The following is a 24,784-nucleotide window of genomic DNA, read 5'->3' on the forward strand; positions in this document are numbered from 1 at the left end:
ATATACAGAGAAGGAATTTTCTGGGCACACAATAAACTATACCCTCATACTGTACTGTCTAAGGGAATCAATATGGCACCTCCCTCCTCCCGTATGTATAAATACAAATATACAGAGAAGGAATTTTCTGGGCACACAATAAACTATACCCTCATACTGTACTGTCTAAGGGAATCAATATGGCACCTCCTCCCATATGTATAAATACAAATATACAGAGAAGGAATGCTCTGGGCACACAATAAGCTATACCCTCATACTGTACTATCTAAGGGAATCAATATGGCACCTCCTTCCTCCCATATGTATAAATACAAATATACAGAGAAGGAATGCTCTGGGCACACAATAAGCTATACCCTCATACTGTACTGTCTAATGGAAGTTGTAGCAGAAAGGGAACCAGACATTGGCACTGGCTGAATACATTTAATTTTATTTAAGTTTTTCTTTTTTTCATGATAAAAAAACACTTGATTTCACAGCAAATGCACTGGTTTCCTTCATCCTTGTAAACAAATGTTCAGTGCGAGTGTTTTTGGCTGGGTCATGCCAACATGGACATCTTCTGGTCTTGAAGGACATGGCTATGGCACAAGCTGTCACTCTTTATTGTGCATTGCTTTGTTGCACCTGCTTCAGCCCTAGGTAGGGTTTCTCATTGTAGAATATAAGCGCACCTACTGGCACAAAGTGAGTACTGCACCTTTATAGAAAGACAATGGTGGGTGCCTTCCCTGGGGAGATTAAAAAGTTGCCTGTGTGTAATAAGGCAAGTGATGCCCTGTAAACCCCCCCACCCGGCCGGCTGCTGTAGAACCAGTGTAACAGTGTATTCTTTTCTTCAAAATCCAGTAACCACCAGCATTGCCATAGCAGCTGTTCTTATCAAGTACCCGGAACCAGGGCAGCCATCAGGGGGGGACAGGGGGGAGAGTTGTAGGGGGCCCCAAGGGTAAGGGGGGCCCGGCCATGCCAGACTTACTTGATCAGCCGGGCCCCAATCTTTCTGAGAACTGCTGACTTTGAGAAGGCATGGACGTTTAAGGGGCCCTGGCCACCAATTTTCTTATAATGTGGGGGGGGGCCTGGCCACCAATTTTTTTTTCTCATGTGGGGTCCTAGCCACCAATATTTTTTGATAGAGGGCCCTGGCCACAACTGTTTTTTTTATGGGGGGCCCTGACCACCAATATCTTTTTATTTTTTTATTAACATGTGGGAACCCTAGCCACCAATATTTTTTTTGTTTTTTTACTGTGTGGTGGGGAGGGGGGACCTGTAGGCGGGGCTTGCGGTGGGCGCAGCCCGGGAAATTTTGTCGTACAGGGCCCTGCGATTTCTGATGGCGGTCCTGCCCGGAACAGTGTTTTCTATGGAGCCAGTTTTATATTGCAACTCCCACCCTCTTGGCCTCCTAATCATTGTGTTCAGTTGAGATTTAGCTACAGCTTGGGGCCAAGATCCCTACTAAGCAAACATATTGGACCTATGAAATAAATATCCAGTTATGATTTCAAGGAATGTTTCATCTTACGGAGTATGGATCTCATGGATATGGAGTGCTTCCCAGGTGAGTGGCTCCCGAAGCTGAATATATTGTAGAGTGGACTAGTTAGTCTAGAATGGGACTTGCAATACCATTGTTCACCTGCTGGTGGCAAAGTATCTCTTCTATGGACACAGTAGGACATGGCCACAAACTATAGATAAGCTGCAGCTAAAACCCCTGATGTTTTGTAATGGAATACAAGTGAAATACACAGGTTTGTGCACCCAAAGGGGCAGGGAGAGGAAATAAAAACAAATCCCCCCAAAACAAGAGGAAAAAAAAAAAGTAAAAATGAGACCCTGTACGGCTAAAAGAAGCCACAATTTAGAAGCTGAGGTCACTTCTCCCAAAAAGAAACATATTTTCCCTGAGACGTTGTAGGTTACATTTCACTAGATCCCTCCACCTTCCTAAAACTGGCCGCGGAGGCCTAAGAATAAGATTCTCCATTGTTGGCCTCAATCAAAGGGATTGTCCAGCCTTCTTGAACCGGATGAAGGTACAGAGGAGCCCCAAGGAGAGCAGGATGACCAGGAGAAAGAGGAAGATAACCCCCACCCAGGAGTTGTACTCAATGCCTTTCAAGATGGAGGGCTGCTCAGCCGGGATCATGTTAGTGAGGTTCAGCATGTAACCAAGTGCCCAACCGATGGACGTGTCGCCAGCCTGCAAAACATAAGTACAGTCACCCAGTGCCCCCCCATATTATATGGTTCACTTTACTCTGCTGTAGCCCCCCCCCATACTCCCCCCCCATACTGTTCAATTATTCATTCAGGTTCTACCAATAAATTACCTGTATGCATATACTGTATAAAGGCCACATATCGTTGCTTTAGGAATAGGGAATGTTAAAAACTGGGTGAAACGGTGGGCCCCTTTATGCATTGCTTAGGGCCACTGATCTGTAATTCTGACTGGCAGTACAAATAGAGGGGCTGGGATTAGTGGAGAATGGATGGGAGCAAGGGTGTGGCTCTTTGGATCAGGTTGGACCTATGGCATTAATGTTCTACCCAAGGAGAGGACAAACCTTCTTCTGGAAGGAGATGTTGGGGAAGGAATCCTCAGTGAATTTGTAGCCTCGGCTGATGATCTCGTAGACAAAATTGGCCGTGGGGCAATAACTATTCAGCAGCTTCTGCAGGGTGGGGGCCTTAGCCATGAGCTGGGGGAAAGACAAGATTAACACTGAATCAATAGGTGCCCAATATCCAGAAATGGGCATATCAGGTCTCAGTCGCCCACAACCCTCACCTCATCCCAAGTGGAATTGCAGATGGTGTTGGTTGCGGTGTCCAGATCAGTGATGCTATTCACCGGCAACTTCATCACCGTCCTCATGAAGTCCACAGTGTAAAAGAATGCCGAAAAGGCCTGATATTTATATATAAAATACAACAGAAGGTGATTAACCAATGCTTACATCAGTGATCCCCAACCAGTAGCTCGTGAGCAACATGTTGCTCTCCAACCCCTTGGATGTTGCTCTCAGTGGCTTTAAAGCAGATGCTTATTTTTGAATTCCAGGCTTAGAGGCAAGTTTTAATTGTATAAAAACTAAGTATAGTGCCCAGTAGAACCTCATGCCGGCTGCCAGTCCACATAGGGCTATGAAATAGCCAATCACAGACCTTATTTGGCATCCCACGGGACTTTTTCCATGCTTTTGTTGCTCCCCAATTCTTTTTACTTTTGAATGTGGCTCACGGTTAATAAAGGTTGGGGACCCCTGGCTTACATGATACAATGATCTAGCAGCTATAGCTCCCACATGTGTTATATTATTTAGCCACAAGGGGGCACTGGTGCACATTCATAGAGAGCTGAGTTGGATTTGGCAGAGAAAAGATTAAAGCAGATTGTTAACGGAAGTACCTGCCCTAATAGGTCTTAGTTCTCTCTGTGTTTGGTTGGACTACTACTCCCAGCATCCCCTATCACCTAGAGGCTATTGGCTGTTTCAGCCGGAGTGAGTTCTGCTACTTACAATGAAATTCCCAGTGACTTTAGGCTGGAAAACATTGTCGAAGGAGCAGGAAGAGAAGCTGCAGCTGGAGAATTGGAATATGGATTCCACATGTTTTCTGCACTCGGCGCCATTCCCTGTGCCCGTCATGTTAACCTGCGCTGCTGGGTCATACTGACTGGGCCTCTCATTGGCTGTGCAAGGCGAGTCGTAAACACTGGACAGCAGGATTTTCTCGGTGTAGCCAGTTGGCCAACACGGATTATTCATGGCTGCTTTGTATCCCTGTGACTGTACAGAAATGGAATAATCAGAATTCATTTATCAGCCATAAAGCAGGGCAGTACTGCTGCTTCCAATGGGCATCAGATAGGATCTGTGCAGTCACTGGGACAGAATGCTCTGTTTTACAGATACACTTGCTAGAATCTCAGCTGCCATAAAGCAGGGCAGTACTGCTGCCTCCAATGAGCATCAGATAGGATCTGTGCAGTCACTGGGACAGAATGCTCTGTCAGGCCTGGACTGAGAATTAAAATAGGCCCTGGCATTTCAGGTACACAGAGGCCCAATCAGCCCACACATAGGCCCAAACAGCCACCACCAGCCCACTAAATACTGACTTTCTATTGCACCTTATAGCAGCCCCTCTGGCATTTGCCAGAACCCACAGATTGCCAGTCCGGGCCTGGCTCTGTTATACAGATAGCTAGAATCTCAGCTACCATAAAGCAGGGCAGGACTGCTGCAGACGCTCTGTTATAAATCTTTATAGTTAGATGCCAACACTTCCTGTACCTACAGGCAGCTAAAGCCTGCAGTAAGGTGCTGGGAGTTGTAGCTTAACAAGAGAAAAGAAAGGACAGGGATCTCTTACCTTGATTACTTTGGAATAGATTCTCATGAGCACCTGGTCGCGCCCATAGCAGAGGAAGCTGTGGGTATAGACCCGGTACGACTGCCCGTAGAGCCGCAGATTCACCTCGTCCTCAAAATTCTCAATTTTATCAGTGGTTTCAAAGGTGATCTGGGTAGAAGCTCCGCCCAAATCCATGGCTCCCAATGTCCCTTTACGGGGCTGAAACCACTGTCCTATCCAACTATACTGCAGGGGGGAAGCACAACAAAGCATTCTGGGTCACACTGCAAAGGATTGTGGGTCTGGAGAACAAGATCCAAACCAACTGGTTTATAAATTGCTACATTTAAACTCCACCCCAAACACTTTTTTGCCTAGTAAGCGTTTATTTATCCCTGCCTGCAACAGTGTAGCTGAAGCCAGATCTCCTCCAGAGTCTTGGAAACTGCTACATTGTTTCAGGAGTCAGAGCCAGCAGTGCATTAACAGTAGATCCAATAGCAGGGAGCACATGCCATAGGTATAAATAATTGTTTGCTCTTTGGCACAGGGTCAGTAAATAAAGTGGAAGCAGCTTCCAGACCGGGGTGGGATCAAACATCACAGAGGAGAGAACTTTGCCAAAGATTCCATAAGATTCCCACAATGCCCCATGGTACACGCCCAGGACACTAAGGTGGGCACAATGGGTAGTAGATAGACAGGAGGCACTGTATCAATGGGGGAATAACAGGGACAATTCTATACAGGAAAGGGGCATTGTGCTGCTTGGGCGTGCCCGGCTTTGTTCTGCACTTATTGCTTGGCACAGGGGAGCGAGCAGCCTGCCAGTTTTGCCAATAGAATGGGGTGGCATCCTTTCAATTGCTTTGTATCCATAGGGCCCCTCCTGGCTCTGGGCACCAGTGGCTAATGTTCCCACGGGATAAAAAAAGGGGGAATGTACCTTGATGAACTTCTCCAGCAGGTAGTTCGCTGTGACCCAGCCAAATACCCCTTCATCTTGCCCCGATAGGATTTTGGCCCCTCGGAAGTTGAAGGGATAAGATTTAATGGTGGCACTGACCGCATCCAGGACTTTGTCAGAAGAAGCTTGGTCGGTCCAACTGCAGGAAGGGGAACACAGGTTCAGAGGGCGGAGATTCCAACAGCCTTTACAAGGGGAACTATCCCTCATATATACACTGTCCCTTTAATGACACAATTCAAAGAATCTGGACAACAAAATCCCCTTAATGTCCCAGTGGTCATTTTGCCTCAAGACACAAAGTTCTGTATCTGAGGGTCCTGTTATTTCCATTGAGTACCAGGTATCCCCAGTAGTGCTCTCCTCCCCATCAATCTCCCACCAGTACCGACCATGGGAAAGAGAGCAGCCCAGGAGCAGGAAGTACAGAGAATCAGAGCTCTGTACCTGGGTAAGTACTAAGGGGGATTGGATTCACTTACCCAGGTGGAGGTTCTGGTTCTGTCTGACCATGGGAAAGAGAGCAGTCCAGGAGCAGGAAATACAAAGCTCTCTAACTGGGTAAGTACGGGGGGGGGGGTCGATTGGATTCACGTACCCAGGGCAAGGTTACTGGTTGACCATTTGAAAGAGAGCAGCCCAACAGCAGGGAATATAGAGTAAAAGCTAGGTAGCTGAGTAAGTACTGGGGGGAGATTGGATTCACTTTCTCAGGGGGGTGGTTTTGGTCTAACAATGAGGAAGAGATCAGGCCTAATGGACTTACCCCTATTACAAGTGTACTTACTGAAAAACATTCATGTGTTGACCTTGAAGTCAACCAGGGAGGATTAACTTCTGTAGGATAAAATCTGAAAAACAACCCTTTCGTGTGCAGGTGGTGGATTTTAGTTAAATATTTTCCCATGCACCCACCTGCCCGGGGCGGGAGCCTTTCCCACAATGCCCCAGCAACAAAGTGCATCTCCCTAACAAAGGGTCACAGGGTTCAGTCGCAGGAAGGTGACAGCTGATTGGCAGATCTGATTGCTCCCCATTACACAGACTGGCATCACATCCAAAGGCCCTCCAGCACTCAGGTCACATTAAACCCTTCTTAACCACACACCATATAGCTCTTAAAGGAGAAGTGTCAGTAAACTGACACAAGGTTGCAATGGCTAAATGCATAGGCAAAAGGACGTTCCCCCCTGCTCCCCTGGTATAGGGGTTACTCTTACTTGAGCAGTCTCATGCCGGCTGTGGCTCCCAGGTAGATGGGAGTCATGACGTGCCTCTCAGCTGGAATGTCCCTCACTGCTTGGTTCAAACATTCCTCCAGGCTCTTTCCAGCTTTGGGGGGGTCCTGCCAGTAGCTTGAGATCCCAGGACCTGCGGGAGGAGAGGTCACTTGCAAGTGCATCAGCTGCTACATTCCTCCTGCGCAGCATGGCTGCTTGGAATACCTTGTAGGCACCTTCAAGCACATTATATTATATTGACAAAATACTGTACCCCCAGCAGGCCTGGACTGGCAATCTGTGGGTTCTGGCAAATGCCAGAGGGGCTGCTATAAGGTCCAATGGAAAGTCAGTATTTAGTGGGCTGGTGGGGGCTGTTAGGGCCTCTATGTGGGCTGTTTGGGCCTCTGTGTACCTGAAATGCCAGGGTCTATTTTAATTCTAAGTCCGGATCTGCTTGCGAGGGCCCTGAATCTAGACTGAGCTGCCTGACTGCTCATTTGTACTTACCCTGCACATCACACATGCTGTGCTCAGTCACAATGCCCGTGTCGTTCTCTTTATCCGCCGGCCATTTGTACACAAACAGGGCTGTGTGTGAGGAACCCGCGTCCAGCACGACTCCATACTGCCAGGGACAGAGAGGAGAGAATCAGAACCAGCTCGAAATTGCCTACAGGGGTCTCTTGTTCTCTTACAACTGCAGTACCATCAACAAACACTAGGGGAAGCAACACCCACAAGTCTTGTAACCCATAGCCAGTGGCGTAACTAGATATTACTGGGCCCCACAGCAAATTATTTTTCAGGCCCCCAAAATGTTTAGAGGTTGACCAATATTTATTGAAATTGTATATGAATTAGGGCCTCATGGTGCCCCTATACCTCCTGGGCCCCCCTGCAGCCGCAGGGTCTGCTTCCTCTATAGTTATGCCCCTGCCCATAGCGACCAAACAGGCTCCTTACTCATTGCTTGCTCAGTGATACTGGAGCTCATCTATAGAGTGCAACAACGCCACCAGCTGATATTGATACTGCTGATTCCGACTTGTGATCACACAGTTACGATGTTGGTTAACGGAGCACAATAGGGAAGATGAATACATCATACTGGGGGGGGGCAACCCTATAGAATTCACACATTGAGCCTGTATTGCACCCCCGAGAGGAGTCATTTCCCCTGCTAGAATAAATAACCCGCATGTTTCATCTTGGTCTCACACATTATCTTTGGGCTGATTACATTAAAGGGCATGTTAATCTTAACATTTGTATATAACCAGAGATATTTAAAGGGCAACTCCTTACATACAAACACAAAGTCTGTTTTGCCCTGGGCCCCAGAACTGCTACATGTGCCCCAACAGAGGGTGGCACAGCTTTGATGTCCATGCCAGACAAACACTGCCCCCCCAAGGCAACATTATAATTACACTGCCTGCGTCTATTTCATGGTGAATCTGGCACATAGGTGGGTGATACATCATTGTGAAGCTTAACTATCCTCAGAGAAGTGATTGGCACCAAAACCAGTTCACCCTGTGCCAGTAACGACTGAACTGGGATGATGAGAGGCTGGGAATGGAAGTTCTGCTGCAGCTGTTGGGTTCTAGTCCTAGATGTATCTAGGATTGCTGTGCTATTAATTACTGCTACTATAGGGGCTGCTGTGCTATGAGTCCACTGCTACTATAGGGCTGCTGTGCTATTAGCCCACTGCTAATATAGGGGCTGCTGTGCTATTAACCCACTGCTACTATAGGGGCTGCTGTGCTATGAGTCCACTGCTACTATAGGAGCTGCTGTGCTATTAGCCCACTGCTACTATAGGGGCTGCTGTGCTTTGAGCCCACTGCTACTATAAGGGCTGCTGTGCTATTAACCCACTACTACTATAGGGGCTGCTGTGCTATTAGCCCACTGCTACTATAGGGGCTGCTGTGCTGTTAGCCCACTGCTACTATAGGGGCTGCTGTGCTATGAGCCCACTGCTAATATAGGGGCTGCTGTGCTATGAGTCCACTGCTACTATAGGGCTGCTGTGCTATGAGTCCACTGCTACTATAGGGCTGCTGTGCTATGAGCCCACTGCTACTATAGGGGCTGCTGTGCTATGAGCCCACTGCTACTATAGGGGCTGCTGTGCTATGAGCCCACTGCTACTATAAGGGCTGCTGTGCTATTAACCCACTGCTACTATAGGGGCTGCTGTGCTATTAGCCCACTGCTACTATAGGGGCTGCTGTGCTATTAGCCCACTGCTACTATAGGGGCTGCTGTGCTATGAGCCCACTGCTACTATAGGGGCTGCTCTGCTATGAGTCCGCTGCTACTATAGGAGCTGCTGTGCTATGATCCCACTGCTACTAAAGGGGCTGCTGTGCTATGAGCCAACTGCTACTATTGGGGCTGCTCTGCTATTAGCCCACAGCTACTATAGGGACTGTTGTGCTATTAGCCCACTGCTACTATAGGGGCTGGTGTTCTATGAGTCAAATGCTACTATAGGAGCTGCTGTGCTATTATCCCACTGCTGCTATAGGGGCTGCTGTGCTATTATCCACTGCTACTATAGGGGCTGCTGTGCTATTAGCCCACTGCTACTATAGGGGCTTCTGTGCTATTAGCCCACTGTTACTATAGGGGCTTCTGTGCTATGATCCCACTGCAGTCCTGGGTGCTGTCACTGCTTGCAATGCAGGGGTTAATACTGCCCACTCCAGAGAGAAACATTTCTTTACTGTATTATTGCAGTAAAATCACTTTAACCACCTTCACCTCCGGTGTAACAAGAGGGATGGAACTTCTCATGCACATTTTATACTGTGGCTGCATTAACTCTTTGCTTGCGGTCTGAGCATAAGTCCTCTGTAGCTTCAGCACTGCAGAGATGAATATTTAAACATTAAAGGACTGATATGAGATAAGAGGGGGTAGCAGAAGGCAGAACTCATTGCAAAAAAAGAAGCTGCAGTCACTGTCAGCGTGATTGTCAGCGAGTGGCCAAGAAACTTTTCATTCAATAGAATAGTGAATATTTGGGTCCAGCAATGTGCTACATGCCTGTTTCCCCTGCACTCTGCCCCTATTTACTTACCTTAAACTTTGTTTTCTCCCCCACATCTCTGGCCGGAAGGGACACCAACAGGATCCCAATGAGCCCCACCAGGCAGATGAGGATGGGCAGGCACACGACTAGGAACTTGTTGGCCATGTTGAGCTTCTGAGTGCCTCTGAGGGCTGCAAGGGCTCCAGCTCTTCTTACAAGGAGCACAGAGGGGTGGGGACACAGGGGCCCTGCCTGACTTCTCATTGGCTGTGAAGGTGCATAGGGCTGGTGTATGTCATAGCGATACACAGTAACAAAGCAGATTCTTTTCATAGCAACATTGTAACTCAGTTTAAAGGGCAAGTTTTTATGTAACATTGTAGCTATTAATGATATTCCTGTTGGATTAAGGATTGCATCTGATTGTTTGGCCCCCAATGTGGTCATTTCGATGATGAACCTGCTCATTTGAGCACCTTTACTGTATCTACTGTATATATAGACACCCCCCCTCCGCACCCCTGGAGTGCTTTTGTTATGGAATTAATGAGACACATGAGAGGGAAATGTGTGCCTGATGCCATTAATAGCTAAGAAAAGGGACATCATGGGGAGGAATTCAAATGTCCATTTTCTACTGAGCAGGCTGCATGGCAGCTCACACACACATTTTCAGTTCCAGGATGTTCTGGCTTTTCATTTACCATTTGTTGTAGAGGTCTGGACCCTATAAATAGAGAATTCTCTTGCATTCATATTCACTACAGTATTCTTTTCTGGAGACCCTCCCCAAGCACAAACTCACATTCTTAGTCAGCGATCAGCAGCCTTGACACCCCCCACAAAGCATTTGCTCTCCTGCATGTTAGGCAAAAACAACAACAGAATACGGGGGGGGGGCAGTTAATAGTAAATATTTACATACAGAGGTTATGGGAACCTTGCACTTTAGGCTGGAAACATCTGGCATAAAGTATTGTCTTTTGGGGGTCCAAGTCTTTCTCATTGTCAGCTCCCCCAACCTACAGGGTTATTTAGTGTGTTATCCCCTTTTCAACCAAAAACACTGTTTGCCCCTCCCAGAGCCAGTAGGAAAGGGGCAGCACTTTGGTTTCTCCTCTTCACCAGTAGGAGGGGTTGATTTACAACAGGCTGGAACACTCATCATTCATCTCCTGGCGAAAGGGAAGCTGCACTACTAATGCGCTTCTGGGATCTGGGATCTAGCACAGGTTTAGAATCTGTTATCCAGAATGCTCAGGACCTGAGGTTTCCAGATAAGAGATCACCATACCTTAAGTCCAGGCCCGGACTGGCAATCTGTGGGTTCTGGCAAATGGCAGAGGGGCTGCTGTAAGGTCCCATAGAAAGTCAGTATTTAGTGGGCTGGTGGGGGCTGGTGGGGGCCTCTGTGTACCTGAAATGCCAGGGCCTATTTTAATTCTCAGTCCGGACCTGCTTAAGTCCATTCATTTAACTGGTAAAACCCAATAGGATTGTTTTGCTTCCACTATGTATTTCTGCAGTGTTCATGAACAAGGTTTTATTATTACAGAGGAAATAAAAGAATTCTCTGTGGGAGACGGCCCATAATTAGGAGCATTCTAGATAACAGGTTTCCAGATAAAGGATCCCATACCATACCCAGTGCTGTGTGTGTACAGCATGAGACAAGTAAATACCTTCTGATTTCAGAAGGCTTCACTTTGCATGTAAAATGCTAGTGAAGGGCTTTTTGACTCCTTTTAGCCCTTCTCACCCTAACCAGGTTCGGTTTTCCATACCTGTATCAGGGAGACTAAGAAAAACACTAAAAGTTCATCATTGTCCAGTAAAATACAGGCCAGGTAAAATACAGGCCAGGTGGTAACCCTAAGCCACAGCACAACTTGCCAGCTGAAACATAACACAATACACACAGCCAGGAAAACCGGGAGACAATCCAGGGCCAAAATGGGTTCCCAAACTGCACACTCACTACCCTTTTGCAGGTAACCCCTAAATGGATAGAGGGGTCCCTACAAAAGGAAAGTCATACTAGTGCCCTCTCACACTCTTACACTGGAACTTAAAGCACAAAATGGCTTCCGCACCACCTTGTGGTATGAGAGCATAACGGTGCTGAAAGTTCCACCTATTCATGTACCTGGGAGCTAAAGGGGGAGGAGTTAGGATCCTGGGCTTTTCTCCTATTCTTCCTTTTCTTTCTTGCTTTAAATACATGTGATACACACCTTCTTTCTTTTTACATCATTCATCTGTTCTTTCTCTCTCCAAATTAGAGGGGACCTGTCGCCCAAAAAAATTCCAAATACTATTTTATTAAATGTCAAGCAAAATAAACTTTAATTACTATATAAATTATCTGAATCTTGTTTTGTTTGGTCTGGGAATTCATAATTATAGCAAGCAGGCAAGCGCCATTTTGTGGACACTGTTAATAATTTAAGCCTTGCTCAAAATCTCAAAATCTTGTTTGTGCACCAGAATGGGGGAGATGATGTCCATTCCCATGCACTGGCTACACAATTAAATGTTAAAGAGAGAGGGGGAATGTGGGGATTGCAGTGATATCTAGTAAGTGCGAAATGGAAAGTGAAAGTAATTGCCTGCTCCGCCTCTATGCCTAAGGCATAGAGGAGGGGCAGGCACTATTTGATTGACAGCTGAGATTAAAATGCATTTACAACAACTATGAATGCTTTAATACAAAAAAGAATTTGAAAATTAATTTGAAAATGACTTTTCTTATACAGCTTTTTATGATGGGGTGACAGGTCCACTTTACTATTATAATTATTATTATATTGATGGTCTGTCTAGAACTGGCATGGGCCCCACCTCTCTTTTTAGGTTTAGAGCTGCCTCAATTTAGTTCTCTGTCTCACACAAACGAGGTCTAGAACTGCTACTGGCTTTTTGCCATGCTCTGGGTCTATCAAGGCTCCTTACAGGCTCTAGAACTAGCACTAGAACTGACACAGTCTGTCTCGAATTAGGTCTAAAACTGCTATATTTTGTCTTTTTGTCACTTATTAGGCCCAGCAATGGCCTTTACAAGGTCTGGAACTGTTGCATTGCCTCCTTCTAGGTATAATTGCAACATGTGGGTTTTTGTTCCCAATAGGTCTAAAACTGCCATAGCCAGATCTAGAACTGGTTAACCTAGGCCCTTTGTCTCCTGCTGGGTCCAGAACTGTCTGGCTTCTTGTCTCACAACTGGCGCAATTGTTTAGCCTGTGTTGGTCTAGAACAGAAACTTTGCCTTCCAGTAGGTGTGGAACTGCTACAATTGGAATTGTATCCCCTCACTAGGTCTAGAAATTGTATAGGCTGGTACTTTACTTGGTTTAGAACTGGCACACACTAGGTCTAACTAGAATGAGGTTTTTTGTTTGAACCCAGCTCTAGAACTCAATGGCCCTTCTGTTTGCACTGGTTCTATATCTGTTTGTGTCTGTCTCTTAATCTAAAGCGTCACAAACAGTCTCTTCTCCATTCTCTTCTTCTTGTACCTCTCTGTCTGACTCTATCACTCAGTAGAACTGGTACTCACTAACCCCCCTCTAACCCAACCTGAATACAGGAGGGTTCCCTGTCCTTTATCTCTTGGGCCCAGTGCCCAGAGCCTGCATCATTTCGGCCAGCCTGTCGCCTTGACATGAATGACATGAGAATCCTTGTTAGGTATATATATATAGATAGTTATAGTTTCCCGCCAACTCTTGTATTTAGGGCATTCTCACAAACAATTTGTCACTTTGAGAAAGGCCTTGGAGGAGGCCGAAACTTTAGGCTTACATCTTTGCAATAAAACTTTTTTATTTTTTACCTAAGACCTGTGAGTGCGGATCTTTTCTGTTGGTTGTATATCGAAAAATTTGGATACTACACCCAGGCAATTTATACTATTTATCGTGAGTGCTGTCTTTTTTCGTGGACTGTTATATATATATATACTTGTGGCATAATATAGTGCCTGGGATCTCAATACATCAGCAGCCATCCCCACAGCTTTTGCTGAACTACAAAATAGTGCTGAGACTTGTAGTTCCCCAGTATCTGCAAAAGGGGACCCCGGGCTTCTACAAGAAAGACAAAACATCATGGAGTCCAAAGTTGGAGTTTCTCTCCCATGCACCTGTTATGGCAGGTCTGTAGTATAATAGTGAGGCCTGGAACTGAGTAAAGTCCATTAATGTTCACTCAGAAATCAGTCTGCCTACAATCTCCAGCCTCTCCCTCTCTATACACACTGATCCATTAATATCATTATCCACTGACTTTCTTTTCTATCCCTCTATTTCCCTAGGGAATCCTGCAGTTCAAATATAATTTCAGGCGCAAGAGCATCTGCTCTTTGTATTCATTCATATGGGAAGGCACTGCCATATGAATTCCCTTAGACAGTACAGTATGAGGGTATAGCTAATTGTGTGCCCAGAACATTCCTTCTCTGTATATTTGTATTTATACATATCGGAGGAGGAAGGTGCCATATTGATTCCCTTAGACAGTACAGTATGAGGGTATATCTTATTGTGTGCCCAGAACATTCCTTCTCTGTATATTAGTATTTATACATATGGGAGGAGGGAGGTGCCATATTGATTCCCTTAGACAGTACAGTATGAGGGTATAACTTATTGTGTGCCGAGGACATTCCTTCTCTGTATATTTGTACATGTGGGAGGAGGGAACTGTAATATTGTTTCCCTTGTGAAAGGGGAAGTTTTACCTTTCTTATGAAAAGCAGTTTGTTTCTGAGAAGAGAGAGAGACTGAAATAAGATGTCACAGATGAAACTGGAGGAAAATGTGGTTTAGAGATGATTCATTACAGTAAATGGGTGATAATCAGTGAAACCCCCAGTGCCAATGTGTGGCACCTACAGAGCTGCTTACAGGCATGCGAGGTGGTACCCATATTTATAGTAGAGTCTTTTGATTAGTTCATCAGTAACAGTGGGGGCAGAGGCAGTACCAATGTCAGTTGGGGTCATATTGGGAGAGAATGCTACTGGCTCTCCTAGATCCACATACCGGCCCCTCTTCCAGGTCAGTTGGGGTGAGATTCGGGATAAACAATAATTAGCCCTAATTATTCTTGGAGCCGAGCCTGAATTGTTTCCCTACAGGATATTTGTAACCTTGTCATTATCATTCAACATATTCCATAGCACTGAACCACAACTGGGTGTATGTGTAATCACACACAAACTAATACAACAAACGATACAGGGATTCCTGGTGTCAGTGTGTCTCATATCTGCGACCCTGTTCTCATCTCAAGTAACCAAATAGTTGGACCCCCCCTTGGAAAGGGCAAATAAACAAGACAATAACCCCCCCCATTCGAGCAGATGAAGGTTGGACACAGCAGTTACTGGAATGACACTCCAACAATCACATACTTGGGCATCAAAAACAAACTGCACAGGACAGGGGATAATACACAACTAACAAACAAATGTGACAACTCCCCAATCAACACAACTAGAAAACTTAAGTGTATCTCGGAATTGTATTTTATGAATAGTACCCCGCTGTCCTCCCACCAGGTGAAATATGGATCAGGTTCCTGGAAAGCACTCTTGCGCCATCTGAAGGGCCCTGTTTCTGCTTGGGGTGGTTCTTAGGGCTTGTTTCTCCTGAAGGACTTGTTTGGTCACTACACGGCAGCGCGGTAAAGCTGTGTTTCACGCATCGTTGGAGCCCATAGCTGTCCCTAAACTGGATGGAAGCGAAATGATGAACGCCATCTTTTTGGGTGCTCAGTGATACCCATCATGACTGGTGCTAACTGCCCTAAACCCATGACCATCATCAGGGCCCCATACTATTAAGTTAGCAGGGCCCAACCCTGACAACAAGTAGATACTGGCCAATTATACAATCTGTCCAAACCCCACCAACTCCCTTACAAGTCCCATAACATTTTAAGTCTCTTGGGGCCCCTTTGCAATGGGTTTTTGATATCTTGCTGTATCTCCTTCTCCTTAAGTCTGGTTCCTTCCCCTGGTGGGGGTGGATGCTTGAAGGTGCTGCCCCAGGAAGCCCATGTATATCTGCCTCAGGTTTGGACTAGACTAGACTAGTTCATTACAAGCTCATTGAGCAGAGGGGGTGGGGGTTGAGATTGAGGGTGAGCCAAGCTGGATGGTAAATTAAATATGTCTAAGAGCCCCCAAATGGTACACCTCCCAACCAATTCTTCCAACATGGGTTCTGGCCAAACGTCTGCAGTCCAAGAGATATCAGAGGGGATACTGTCCTAATACTGCCAAATTTGAATGTTGTGGGTATGAGGGGGGGGGGTGTTCACTTCAGGCCAAACTCTATTAGAGAAACTGCATCACAGCATCAATTTAAAGGGCAAGTAGCAACTTACATCAGAGTCCTTCAGAAATAATCATCTGGGGCCAGAGAAAGTCATCTGCCCAATATATAGGCAGGTACACTTATATACAGCCATGGGCATGTGACTGCTCAGAGTGGACAACCTTTCATCACAATGGGATTGCAGGGAAACCCTATTCCTTGCAATATGCATTAATGGCATGCTCTGGACAACTCTTCCTCATTGTGAAATCTACTGGGAATCTTTATTGCTTTATTAGCTGAGGTCATTATCCAGACTTCCGGAGTATCCACAACCATTCCTAAAGCCTAGCATCCTCCAGGAATTCTTTGTCTATTACAATTATGCAGCAAAGAGCAGTGAGGAGATGCATCAGCCATCGCAGGAGAAGATCAACCCTTTATCAATAAACATAATAATAACAGAGTTGATGCCTGAACAATATCTGCCCATATTTATATATAACATGAGAATAAGGGCACAGGAATGGGGAAAGGAGAAGTGGAGGACACAAGACTGTGTCATAGTCTCTTATGTGGCTGTGGCCAATGGTATGCAAACAAAGTGGTCCCTTCTCTATCCCCCCCCATCCAGTTATTGTTCATGGATATGTCATGGAAAAGGGATTTTTCCACTAGCTAGAGAAAGCAGAAAGGGAGCGCTCCAACACTGTGTGTGTTTTTGGCCGCAGCCCTTCTTTGCTGAGATCTGGCTGCACCTGGAGGCAGATGTTCCTTAGACCTCTTGGAAAGGGTCACTAGGGGTGCGGCCATCATGAACATGTGTCTGAGAAACTACAAGATTGCCTTAAATGTGCCAGCACTTTAATATCAGCGGTGATATTTTCCTTCCCATATACAGGGCAGGATATACATAGCTGTCGCCCCTAGGCCCCGTCACCTCCCTTCTATTCTCTCAAATTTTCATAATCAGGACTGGAGCAATTCGGATTGGTGCATGGGAAATTTAAAAAACGATTGTATTTCCAGTGTTTCTGAACCAATGTGGGTATGCTTGGGCAGCAAAATCTAAAATCCTGCCGTTATAGGCCCGGGCCTTGGTGGCCTTTCCACAAATCCGGGCCTGCCCATATGTATAAATACAAATATATAGAGAAGAAATGTTCTTGGCACACAATAAGCTATACCCTCATACTGTACTGTCTAAGGGAATCAATATGGCACCTCCTCCCATATGTATAAATACAAATATACAGAGAAGAAATGTTCTTGGCACACAATAAGCTATACCCTCATACTGTGCTGTCTAAGGGAATCAACATGGCACTATCTACCCATATTTATAAATACAAATATACAGAGAAGGAATGTTCTGGGCACAAAATAAGCTATACCTTCATACTGTACTGTCTAAGGGAAACAATATGGCACCTCCCATATGTATAAATACAAATATACAGAGAAGAAATGTTCTTGGCACACAATAAGCTATACCCTCATACTGTGCTGTCTAAGGGAATCAACATGGCACTATCTACCCATATTTATAAATACAAATATACAGAGGCGGAATGTTCTGGGCACACAAGAAGCTATACCCTCATACTGTACTGTATGAGAGAATCAATATGGCACTTCCCTCCTCCCATATGTTAAATACAAATATACAGAGAAGGAATGTTCTGGGCACACAATAAGATATACCCTCATACTGTACTGTCTAAGGGAATCAACATGGCACTATCTACCCATATTTATAAATACAAATATACAGAGAAGGAATGTTCTGGGCACAAAATAAGCTATACCCTCATACTGTACTGTCTAAGGGAAACAATATGGCACCTCCCATATGTATAAATACAAATGTACAGAGGCGGAATGTTCTGGGCACACAAGAAGCTATACCCTCATACTGTACTGTATGAGAGAATCAATATGGCACTTCCCTCCTCCCATATGTTAAATACAAATATACAGAGAAGGAATGTTCTGGGCACACAATAAGATATACCCTCATACTGTACTGTCTAAGGGAATCAATATGGCACCATCTACCCATATGTATAAATACAAATATACAGAGAAGGAATGTTCTGGGCACACAAGAAGCTATACCCTCATACTGTACTGTATGAGAGAATCAATATGGCACTTCCCTCCTCCCATATGTTAAATACAAATATACAGAGAAGGAATGTTCTGGGCACACAATAAGATATACCCTCATACTGTACTGTCTAAGGGAATCAACATGGCACTATCTACCCATATTTATAAATACAAATATACAGAGAAGGAATGTTCTGGGCACAAAATAAGCTATACCCTCATACTGTACTGTCTAAGGGAAACAATATGGCACCTCCCATATGTATAAATACAAATGTACAGAGGCGGAATGTTCTGGGCACACAAGAAGCTATACCCTCATACTGTACTGTATGAGAGAATCAATATGGCACTTCCCTCCTCCCATATGTTAAATACAAATATACAGAGAAGGAATGTTCTGGGCACACAATAAGATATACCCTCATACTGTACTGTCTAAGGGAATCAATATGGCACCATCTACCCATATGTATAAATACAAATATACAGAGAAGGAATGTTCTGGGCACACAATAAGCTATACCCTTATACAGTACTGTCGAAGGGAATCAATATGGCACCTCCCTCCTCCCATATGTATAAATACAAATATACAGAGAAGTAACGTTCTGGGCACACAATAAGCTATACTCTCATTCTGTACTGTTGAAGGGAATCAATATGGCACCTCCCTCCTCCCATATGTATAAATACAAATATACAGAGAAGGAAAGTTCTGGGCACACAATAAGCTAAACCCTCATACTGTACAGTCTAAGTGAATCAATATGACACCATCCTCCTTTTATATGTATAAATACAAATATAAAGAGAAGGAATGTTATGGGCACACAATAAGCTAGAAAACAGGTCTGGGCGCCTTTTCCAAGGCTTGGGAAGGTGGTGTGGTGGGGAGATGATTCGGGAAGGGAACATTAGTGCATAGTTGGCAAATTGGCACTAAACACAAGGGACCAAGAAGAAGGAGATTGGATTTCACTAGAGTTTGTAGGAACAAAGGGGAATATGTAGGTTTCCGCCACTGTGCATGTGTGGGTAATGATGCTAAGCAGATGCAGGCAGGGGAGCTAATCATAAGGAAATAGTTATATCCATGGAACATCTCACCTAATAGGACCCCCCTCCACAAAAAAGCACAGTTGCGCTTTCCCCTTCCCCTGGACATTGAAAGTCACAATCCCAATTAAATGGAATTGCAATTAGAGTACTGCTTGCTACATACAGGCTGATGGGGATCCCCTATACACAGCTTATCTTCCTCACCAGCTCAGAGGAAACAAGTACTGGGAAACCTCGATTTTAAGTACCCTAATTTTAAGTTTTTCCTCATTTTACATTTTTTATTTGTGTTCCCAACAATTTATAATGCATTTCAATGGGTGCATTTCCCTGATTTTAAGTAATGTTTTCCCGGATTTTACATCAAACTTTTGTCTTGATGTTCCCAAAAACTGTTTTTTTCCTCTATAAATGTTATTATTTGTGTAATAAAAAGGTTTAAAATATTAACCCGATGTATATTTTGCCATGGCTCTGCCTGTAAATGGTCAATTCCAATTAGTTTGCCCCTGCACAGTCCTGCACAAATCACACATTGCTTTAGGTTGTGTATGTGACAGAGAGACTTGCACAGGCCCCCCGTAGTGTAACATTAACACTGCAATGCTTAACCCTTGTTATTAACACAGTAAATAATGTATCTCAAAGCAAAACAGACTACTGTGCTTATATCCTTTCAGTACTTGAAGAAAAAGTTATTTAACATATTGCCCTGATTTTACATTTTCCCAGATTTTACATCATTTTTTCCTGGTCCAATGAAAAACCTAAAATGGGGGGTTCTACTGTATAACAATTCTGTGACTCTCTTTATGGGCTATGAGGCAACTAAAGGCTATTCCTGTTGCAGCGCTGACCATAGTATTCCATTCGAATTTCATTGCTTGGACTTTCACTACATCCCTTGCTTTTGAACACAATAGGGGGGTTATGGGAAGTAAAAGGCAGGTTGTGAGCAGAGAATAGGGGAGAGTGGATTTGCCCGGTGACGGTGACACAGGGAGTAAGGAATTACCTTGGGTTTGATTCCATTTGTCTTTCCTAGAAATATTCAGTAGGAGCAGGAGGGCAGACACAGTAACACAGAGCACAAGGTTACACAGCAGCCCCTACATGTTCAGACTATTGTCCTTATCAAAGCTGCCACATTTCCATTGGATCTGTGTGTCTCTGAAGGGGGGAAAACTTCCATTCCCTTTATCAGCTTAATTGCTCATCTCTGTACTTTCTCTATTTCATTACTGCCCCCCTTATATATTTATACATAGTGATCTGCACATGTGGTTACAGAGATACAAAGAAGAGGAAGAAGAGGCGAGTATATCTGTGTTGTTCTCGCAGTTGTGCAAACCTAAAGGAAATGCTTATGATTCCCCTACTCTCATTTCTGTCTTTGGGGTTTAGCATCTCCATGGTTACCCCGGGCAAACAAACATGCCACTTGCTTTGTCAGTTCTGTATTTCACCTGCTCCCTTCCATGCCATTCATTACATTTCTGTTAGATCTGAGGCTCTGGCTTATTTGTAAGAACAATAGATAACGCTTGACCATACTTTACCATTAGTTGGATTCATTATTCAGCTAGCAACTAGGCCAAGAGTTCAAGATCTGTGAAAGCAAAATTGTATCCATTAATATTGCATTCACAAAAAACATTGGATTCTCCAATTTTCTTTAAGACCTTTCGGAGTGACTGTATCTAATTTCTTAATCCAGTTCATTTCTCTTAGTTGAATCTTTAGGAGCAAGTCCCCACCTCTAGGTGGCGCTTTAATAACTTCTAATACCAGCCACTTTAGGTGATTTATATTATGTTTCGTTATTGAGAAATGTCTTGAAACAGATTTTCTGCATATGTATATTTTTTAAAGTTCTGTTACCACAATGTTCTTTTATCCTTGTTTTAATTTGTCGTGTAGTTTGCCCCATGTAGGCCATTCCACATGGGTACTTGATGAGATGTAAGTTTCCTAAAACTTTGTCTTGTAGTATAATAGGCCAGAAATTCCTAATTATTCATTGAATTTCTTTACTTTGGGCACCAAATGTGGAAACAAAAGGCAATTGTGTATTTATATCTTTTTTCTTATAGGTTAACATTTCACTTTTGACTGTCTGTGACACTTCAGTGGCATATTTGTTAATGGACTTATGATTATACCCTCTGTTGGTGAATCTTTCTTTCAGGTTGTCAGCTGCATTTATTAATTAAGTGTCGGTTATTGGAATAAATCCTATGTGCCCTTAAGAATTGGTCTTTAGGAATGGCTTTAATTATATTAGGTGCATGGTAGCTGGTTGCATATAGGATATTATTCCCATCTGTTATTTTATGTTAGAGGCTAGTGTGTATCCGGCATCTATTATTTTCAATTGGACGTCCAAAAAAGGGTTCAGATATAGTTGCAGAGTCTAAAGACTGAGTTTGAGCAGTAAAAAATGTTCCCCTCCGCACTAAGTATATTCCAACTCAGGACTATGATTTCAATGCCCAATACAAATAGTGTTACTGATAGGAAAGCCTCTGCCTTGGTGCACCATTGACATTCTTTATCAGAAGGAGAAGTTTTTAGAGGTCAAAGGAAAGAACAGTGGTTCCACTTTAGAGTCTATTTTTGAAACGGCGTGACTTAGATGCGGCAATAACTTTCCTTCAGTTGCTCAACAACAAGTTCCTTCAAGGGTCAGTAATCATTACGTGCCAATGTTTATAAGGGCAGGGGTCTAACATTCATTTTTAAAGGCATAAGACCCATAAAGGGATGGGTGTAGGGGGTGCTCCAACTCTTTCACATTAGCCAGATGCCATGTTAGGGCTGACTGTATATACCCACAATATAAATGTCCCATATGGAAGAATCACACAAATATAAGGAAGGTCCTTACCATTCTTGGAAGCCGGGACTGGCTCAGACTCTTCTCTAGACACCAGGGGTGCATATATGACATCAGCACACCAATAAGTGGCACCAAATTTGTATTTAAAAGGCCTACAAACCCCACCTTGCTGGTAGTAGGTCCACTTGCTGTCCATGGGTAACAGCCCTGTTCCTTGATGTCCTGGTTAAGACTTTGGCCTGTTCTTGACCCTGCCTGCCTTGACCATCTGCCTGAACTTGGACTCTGAGACTGCTAACCCCTTGCAAGTCTTGCTTTGTCCCTGTGTCTACCATTGCCTGCCTTGTTGCTGCTTCCAACCTTCCTCACTCCAACCAGTAAGACCAGGCCCCTGGGCTCGGACAGTAGAAAATGGCCAATGGCCTATGTCAACAGCCACGCCATTTATTGATTGTTTTGTTCATTATAGAGAATGGATCAACTGTGTTACAATATCTAGAAATAAAAGTAACACCTGTAGAACCAAAGGTCTTCTCTCAACTAAGGATCTCCATTCCTCTTCTCATCCAATGTTATTCTAATGATACTTTTTACTACTACAGACAAAAAATAGGTATCATGTCACACACAGAAATCCCTTCATTCATATTTCTGTCAGATTCATTATATCTGAAGTATGCGACTGAGAGTAAACATTTGTGAGCAGGAAAAAAAGACCTTTAGAAAAAGAAGACAGATGGGTCTTTTCATACAGGTTACAATTGAAACCAACCTTGTAAAGCCTTTATGGGTAAATTGTCAGCCAGGTTCTTGTTCTTGTTGTGGCTTGACAAGAATAGGTGTAGTCACATTTCATAAAATACAATTTTTTGTGAGGTTTAGATGGTGTTGATGTCTTGGGTCTGTTTCATGATATTGAAGATCAAGGATGGGGTTATGAATGTTATAATAAGGAGAAGGTGTGGCCTGTAAGTCAGTAGAAGAACATTGAGCAGGAGCACTACTACCAACACAAGAGAGAGAGGGTGCCCTGTAATCACCTACAGCAGCCCAGAGAGCAATACTGTCACCAACACCAGGGAAAATAGGTGCCCATTGAGCACACCCTTGAGTATCCTCATTTTACAAGACTGGGTTTCCTGGTGGAAGACTGATGGGGCAATGCATTGTCATTTTCTTTATGTTAACTCTGTTGGGACTGTTAATGCCAGATGCTGGGAATGTACTGGTTACAGTGCCAAGTGCTGGGTTTAAGATGGTACAATGCCCTGGCATGGGTTACCGATGTGGAAGCATTTACCAAGACTAAAAAGAATGCCACCAGTACAGAAGAAGAAAGGAGCATGACATGACGGCAAATCCTTGATCTATGGACCTTTTGTGTTCCGGGTAGAAAGAGTGGAGAAATAGATTGCCATTGGCTGTGCACAAAAGCCCCTCTGGATGGTATTTATTGGAACAGAAACCCCAGAGAAGAGAAGGAAGAATGTTTATAACAAAGAACCATTATACTACAATTGAATTAGGTGCACATTAGTGCTGAAAGAGCAGTGTAATTCACTTGCATGCTATTTTAGATCGACACACACATCAGAAAGGAGGGAGGAGAACATCAAGCACTGCAATTTGGGCAGCGTAGCCATTAAGTTCACTGACACTGAATCGCTTTGTTTTACTTTAATGTCAGCGTTCTGCTCATCTGTCTTTGCATTGTCCTACTGTCTCCATCTTGTCATGTCTTAATATTATCCTACTGTTTCATTCTTGCCCTACTGTATCTCCTTGACCAACTGTCGCCATCTTGTCCTATTGTCTCCATCCTACCCTACTGTCTCCATTGTGCACTACAGTCAACTTGTCCTACTGTCTCCCCATGCCCTACAGTGATCATGTCCTACTGTCTCCATCTTGTCGTACAGTCTTAATCTTATCCTACTGTCACCATCTTCTCCTACTGTCTCCATCATGTGCTGTCTCCATCTTGCCCTACTGTATCTCCTTGTCCAACTGTCTCCATCTTGTCCTACTGTCTCCACTATGTCCTACAGTAATCCTGTCCTACTGTCTCCATCTTGCCTTACTGTCTCCATCTTATCCTACCGTCTCCATCTTGCCCTACTGCCTCCTTCTTGCCCTACTGTATCTGCCTTGTTGAAAGCAGCTAGTAAGTTGCAGGTAAAACACAGTCCCTGTGTATAATGTGTAATGAAGCAATAGAATTCTTAATTAATCAGATGAAAATTAAGCGTAGGACTGGCCAGATATGGGATGACTTTGACGTAGTTGGCCATCTTAAATATATTGCAATATATGGACAAATAATCCCTGTTTTGTTTATAGGGTAAGGCATTTTTCAGTAGCAGTATGCACAAAATGTCTCTGTCTTAAATATATTGATAATGGGTTGAGTGCAGACATATATATATATATGTATAGAAGAGTATAGGGGTCTTTGCTAAGGAAGGAAGCTGAAACAGTATGCGTATCCATGGTATACTGCTATATTCAGCCACAAACCCCCCATCCCAGAGGAACTCAATCAGGGTTGGGAGGGGAAGGAAGAAGTTCCTTATATCACTGCTCCTCTATCCCATCTGGGCCCCTGACTGGCCCTATCTCCCGCTGATATTTGTACATCCAGTGTCCCGTATCTCAAGTGGGTTACATATATACAGTATATACAGTACATGGGATTTTTGAAATTGTTCACATATCTTAGTTGGCACAGGAACGTGTAGGGTTACTCCAATTGCTATGGTTGAAACAAATATTCAGTGGCTGAGAAGACCAGAGCCTATGTATAGGGCAGCCTATACAGTGATTCGCCTGGCCTTT

At 44.1% G+C, this 24,784-nt stretch overlaps 1 protein-coding gene across 2 annotated transcripts; it reads right to left on the minus strand.

Moving 5' to 3' along the window:
• Positions 1-1,369: 1,369 nt before the first annotated feature.
• Positions 1,370-10,071, minus strand: entpd2.S (ectonucleoside triphosphate diphosphohydrolase 2 S homeolog). 2 transcript variants are annotated; one of them, XM_018232532.2, is made up of 9 exons: positions 9,665-10,071; positions 7,078-7,195; positions 6,568-6,718; positions 5,327-5,486; positions 4,399-4,626; positions 3,543-3,812; positions 2,810-2,929; positions 2,586-2,720; positions 1,370-2,218 (listed from the first exon to the last, which is right to left on the minus strand). In XM_018232532.2, the coding sequence occupies exons 1-9, from the start codon at positions 10,061-10,063 to the stop codon at positions 2,015-2,017; spliced, it is 1,785 nt and encodes a 594-aa protein (XP_018088021.2). In that variant the 5' UTR covers positions 10,064-10,071; the 3' UTR covers positions 1,370-2,014. The 2 variants fall into 2 exon arrangements, with proteins under 2 accessions (XP_018088021.2, XP_018088024.2); XM_018232535.2 differs by lacking the exon at positions 3,543-3,812.
• Between the last annotated feature and the right edge of the window lie 14,713 nt (positions 10,072-24,784).

The sequence above is a fragment of the Xenopus laevis genome, chromosome 8S, assembly GCF_017654675.1.
Source record: "Xenopus laevis strain J_2021 chromosome 8S, Xenopus_laevis_v10.1, whole genome shotgun sequence".
Classification (NCBI taxonomy): domain Eukaryota; kingdom Metazoa; phylum Chordata; class Amphibia; order Anura; family Pipidae; genus Xenopus; species Xenopus laevis.

Excerpts from the sequence above, each read along its gene's own strand:
- entpd2.S (XM_018232532.2), bottom strand. The coding sequence starts at position 10,063 with ATGACCACATTGGGGGCCAAACAATCAGATGCAATCCTTAATCCAACA. Across the intron at positions 4,627-5,326 it reads TGCTGGAGAAGTTCATCAAG|TATAGTTGGATAGGACAGTG; the intron begins GTACATTCCCCC and ends TCCCCCCTGCAG. Across the intron at positions 2,721-2,809 it reads GCAATTCCACTTGGGATGAG|CTCATGGCTAAGGCCCCCAC; the intron begins GTGAGGGTTGTG and ends TCTTTCCCCCAG.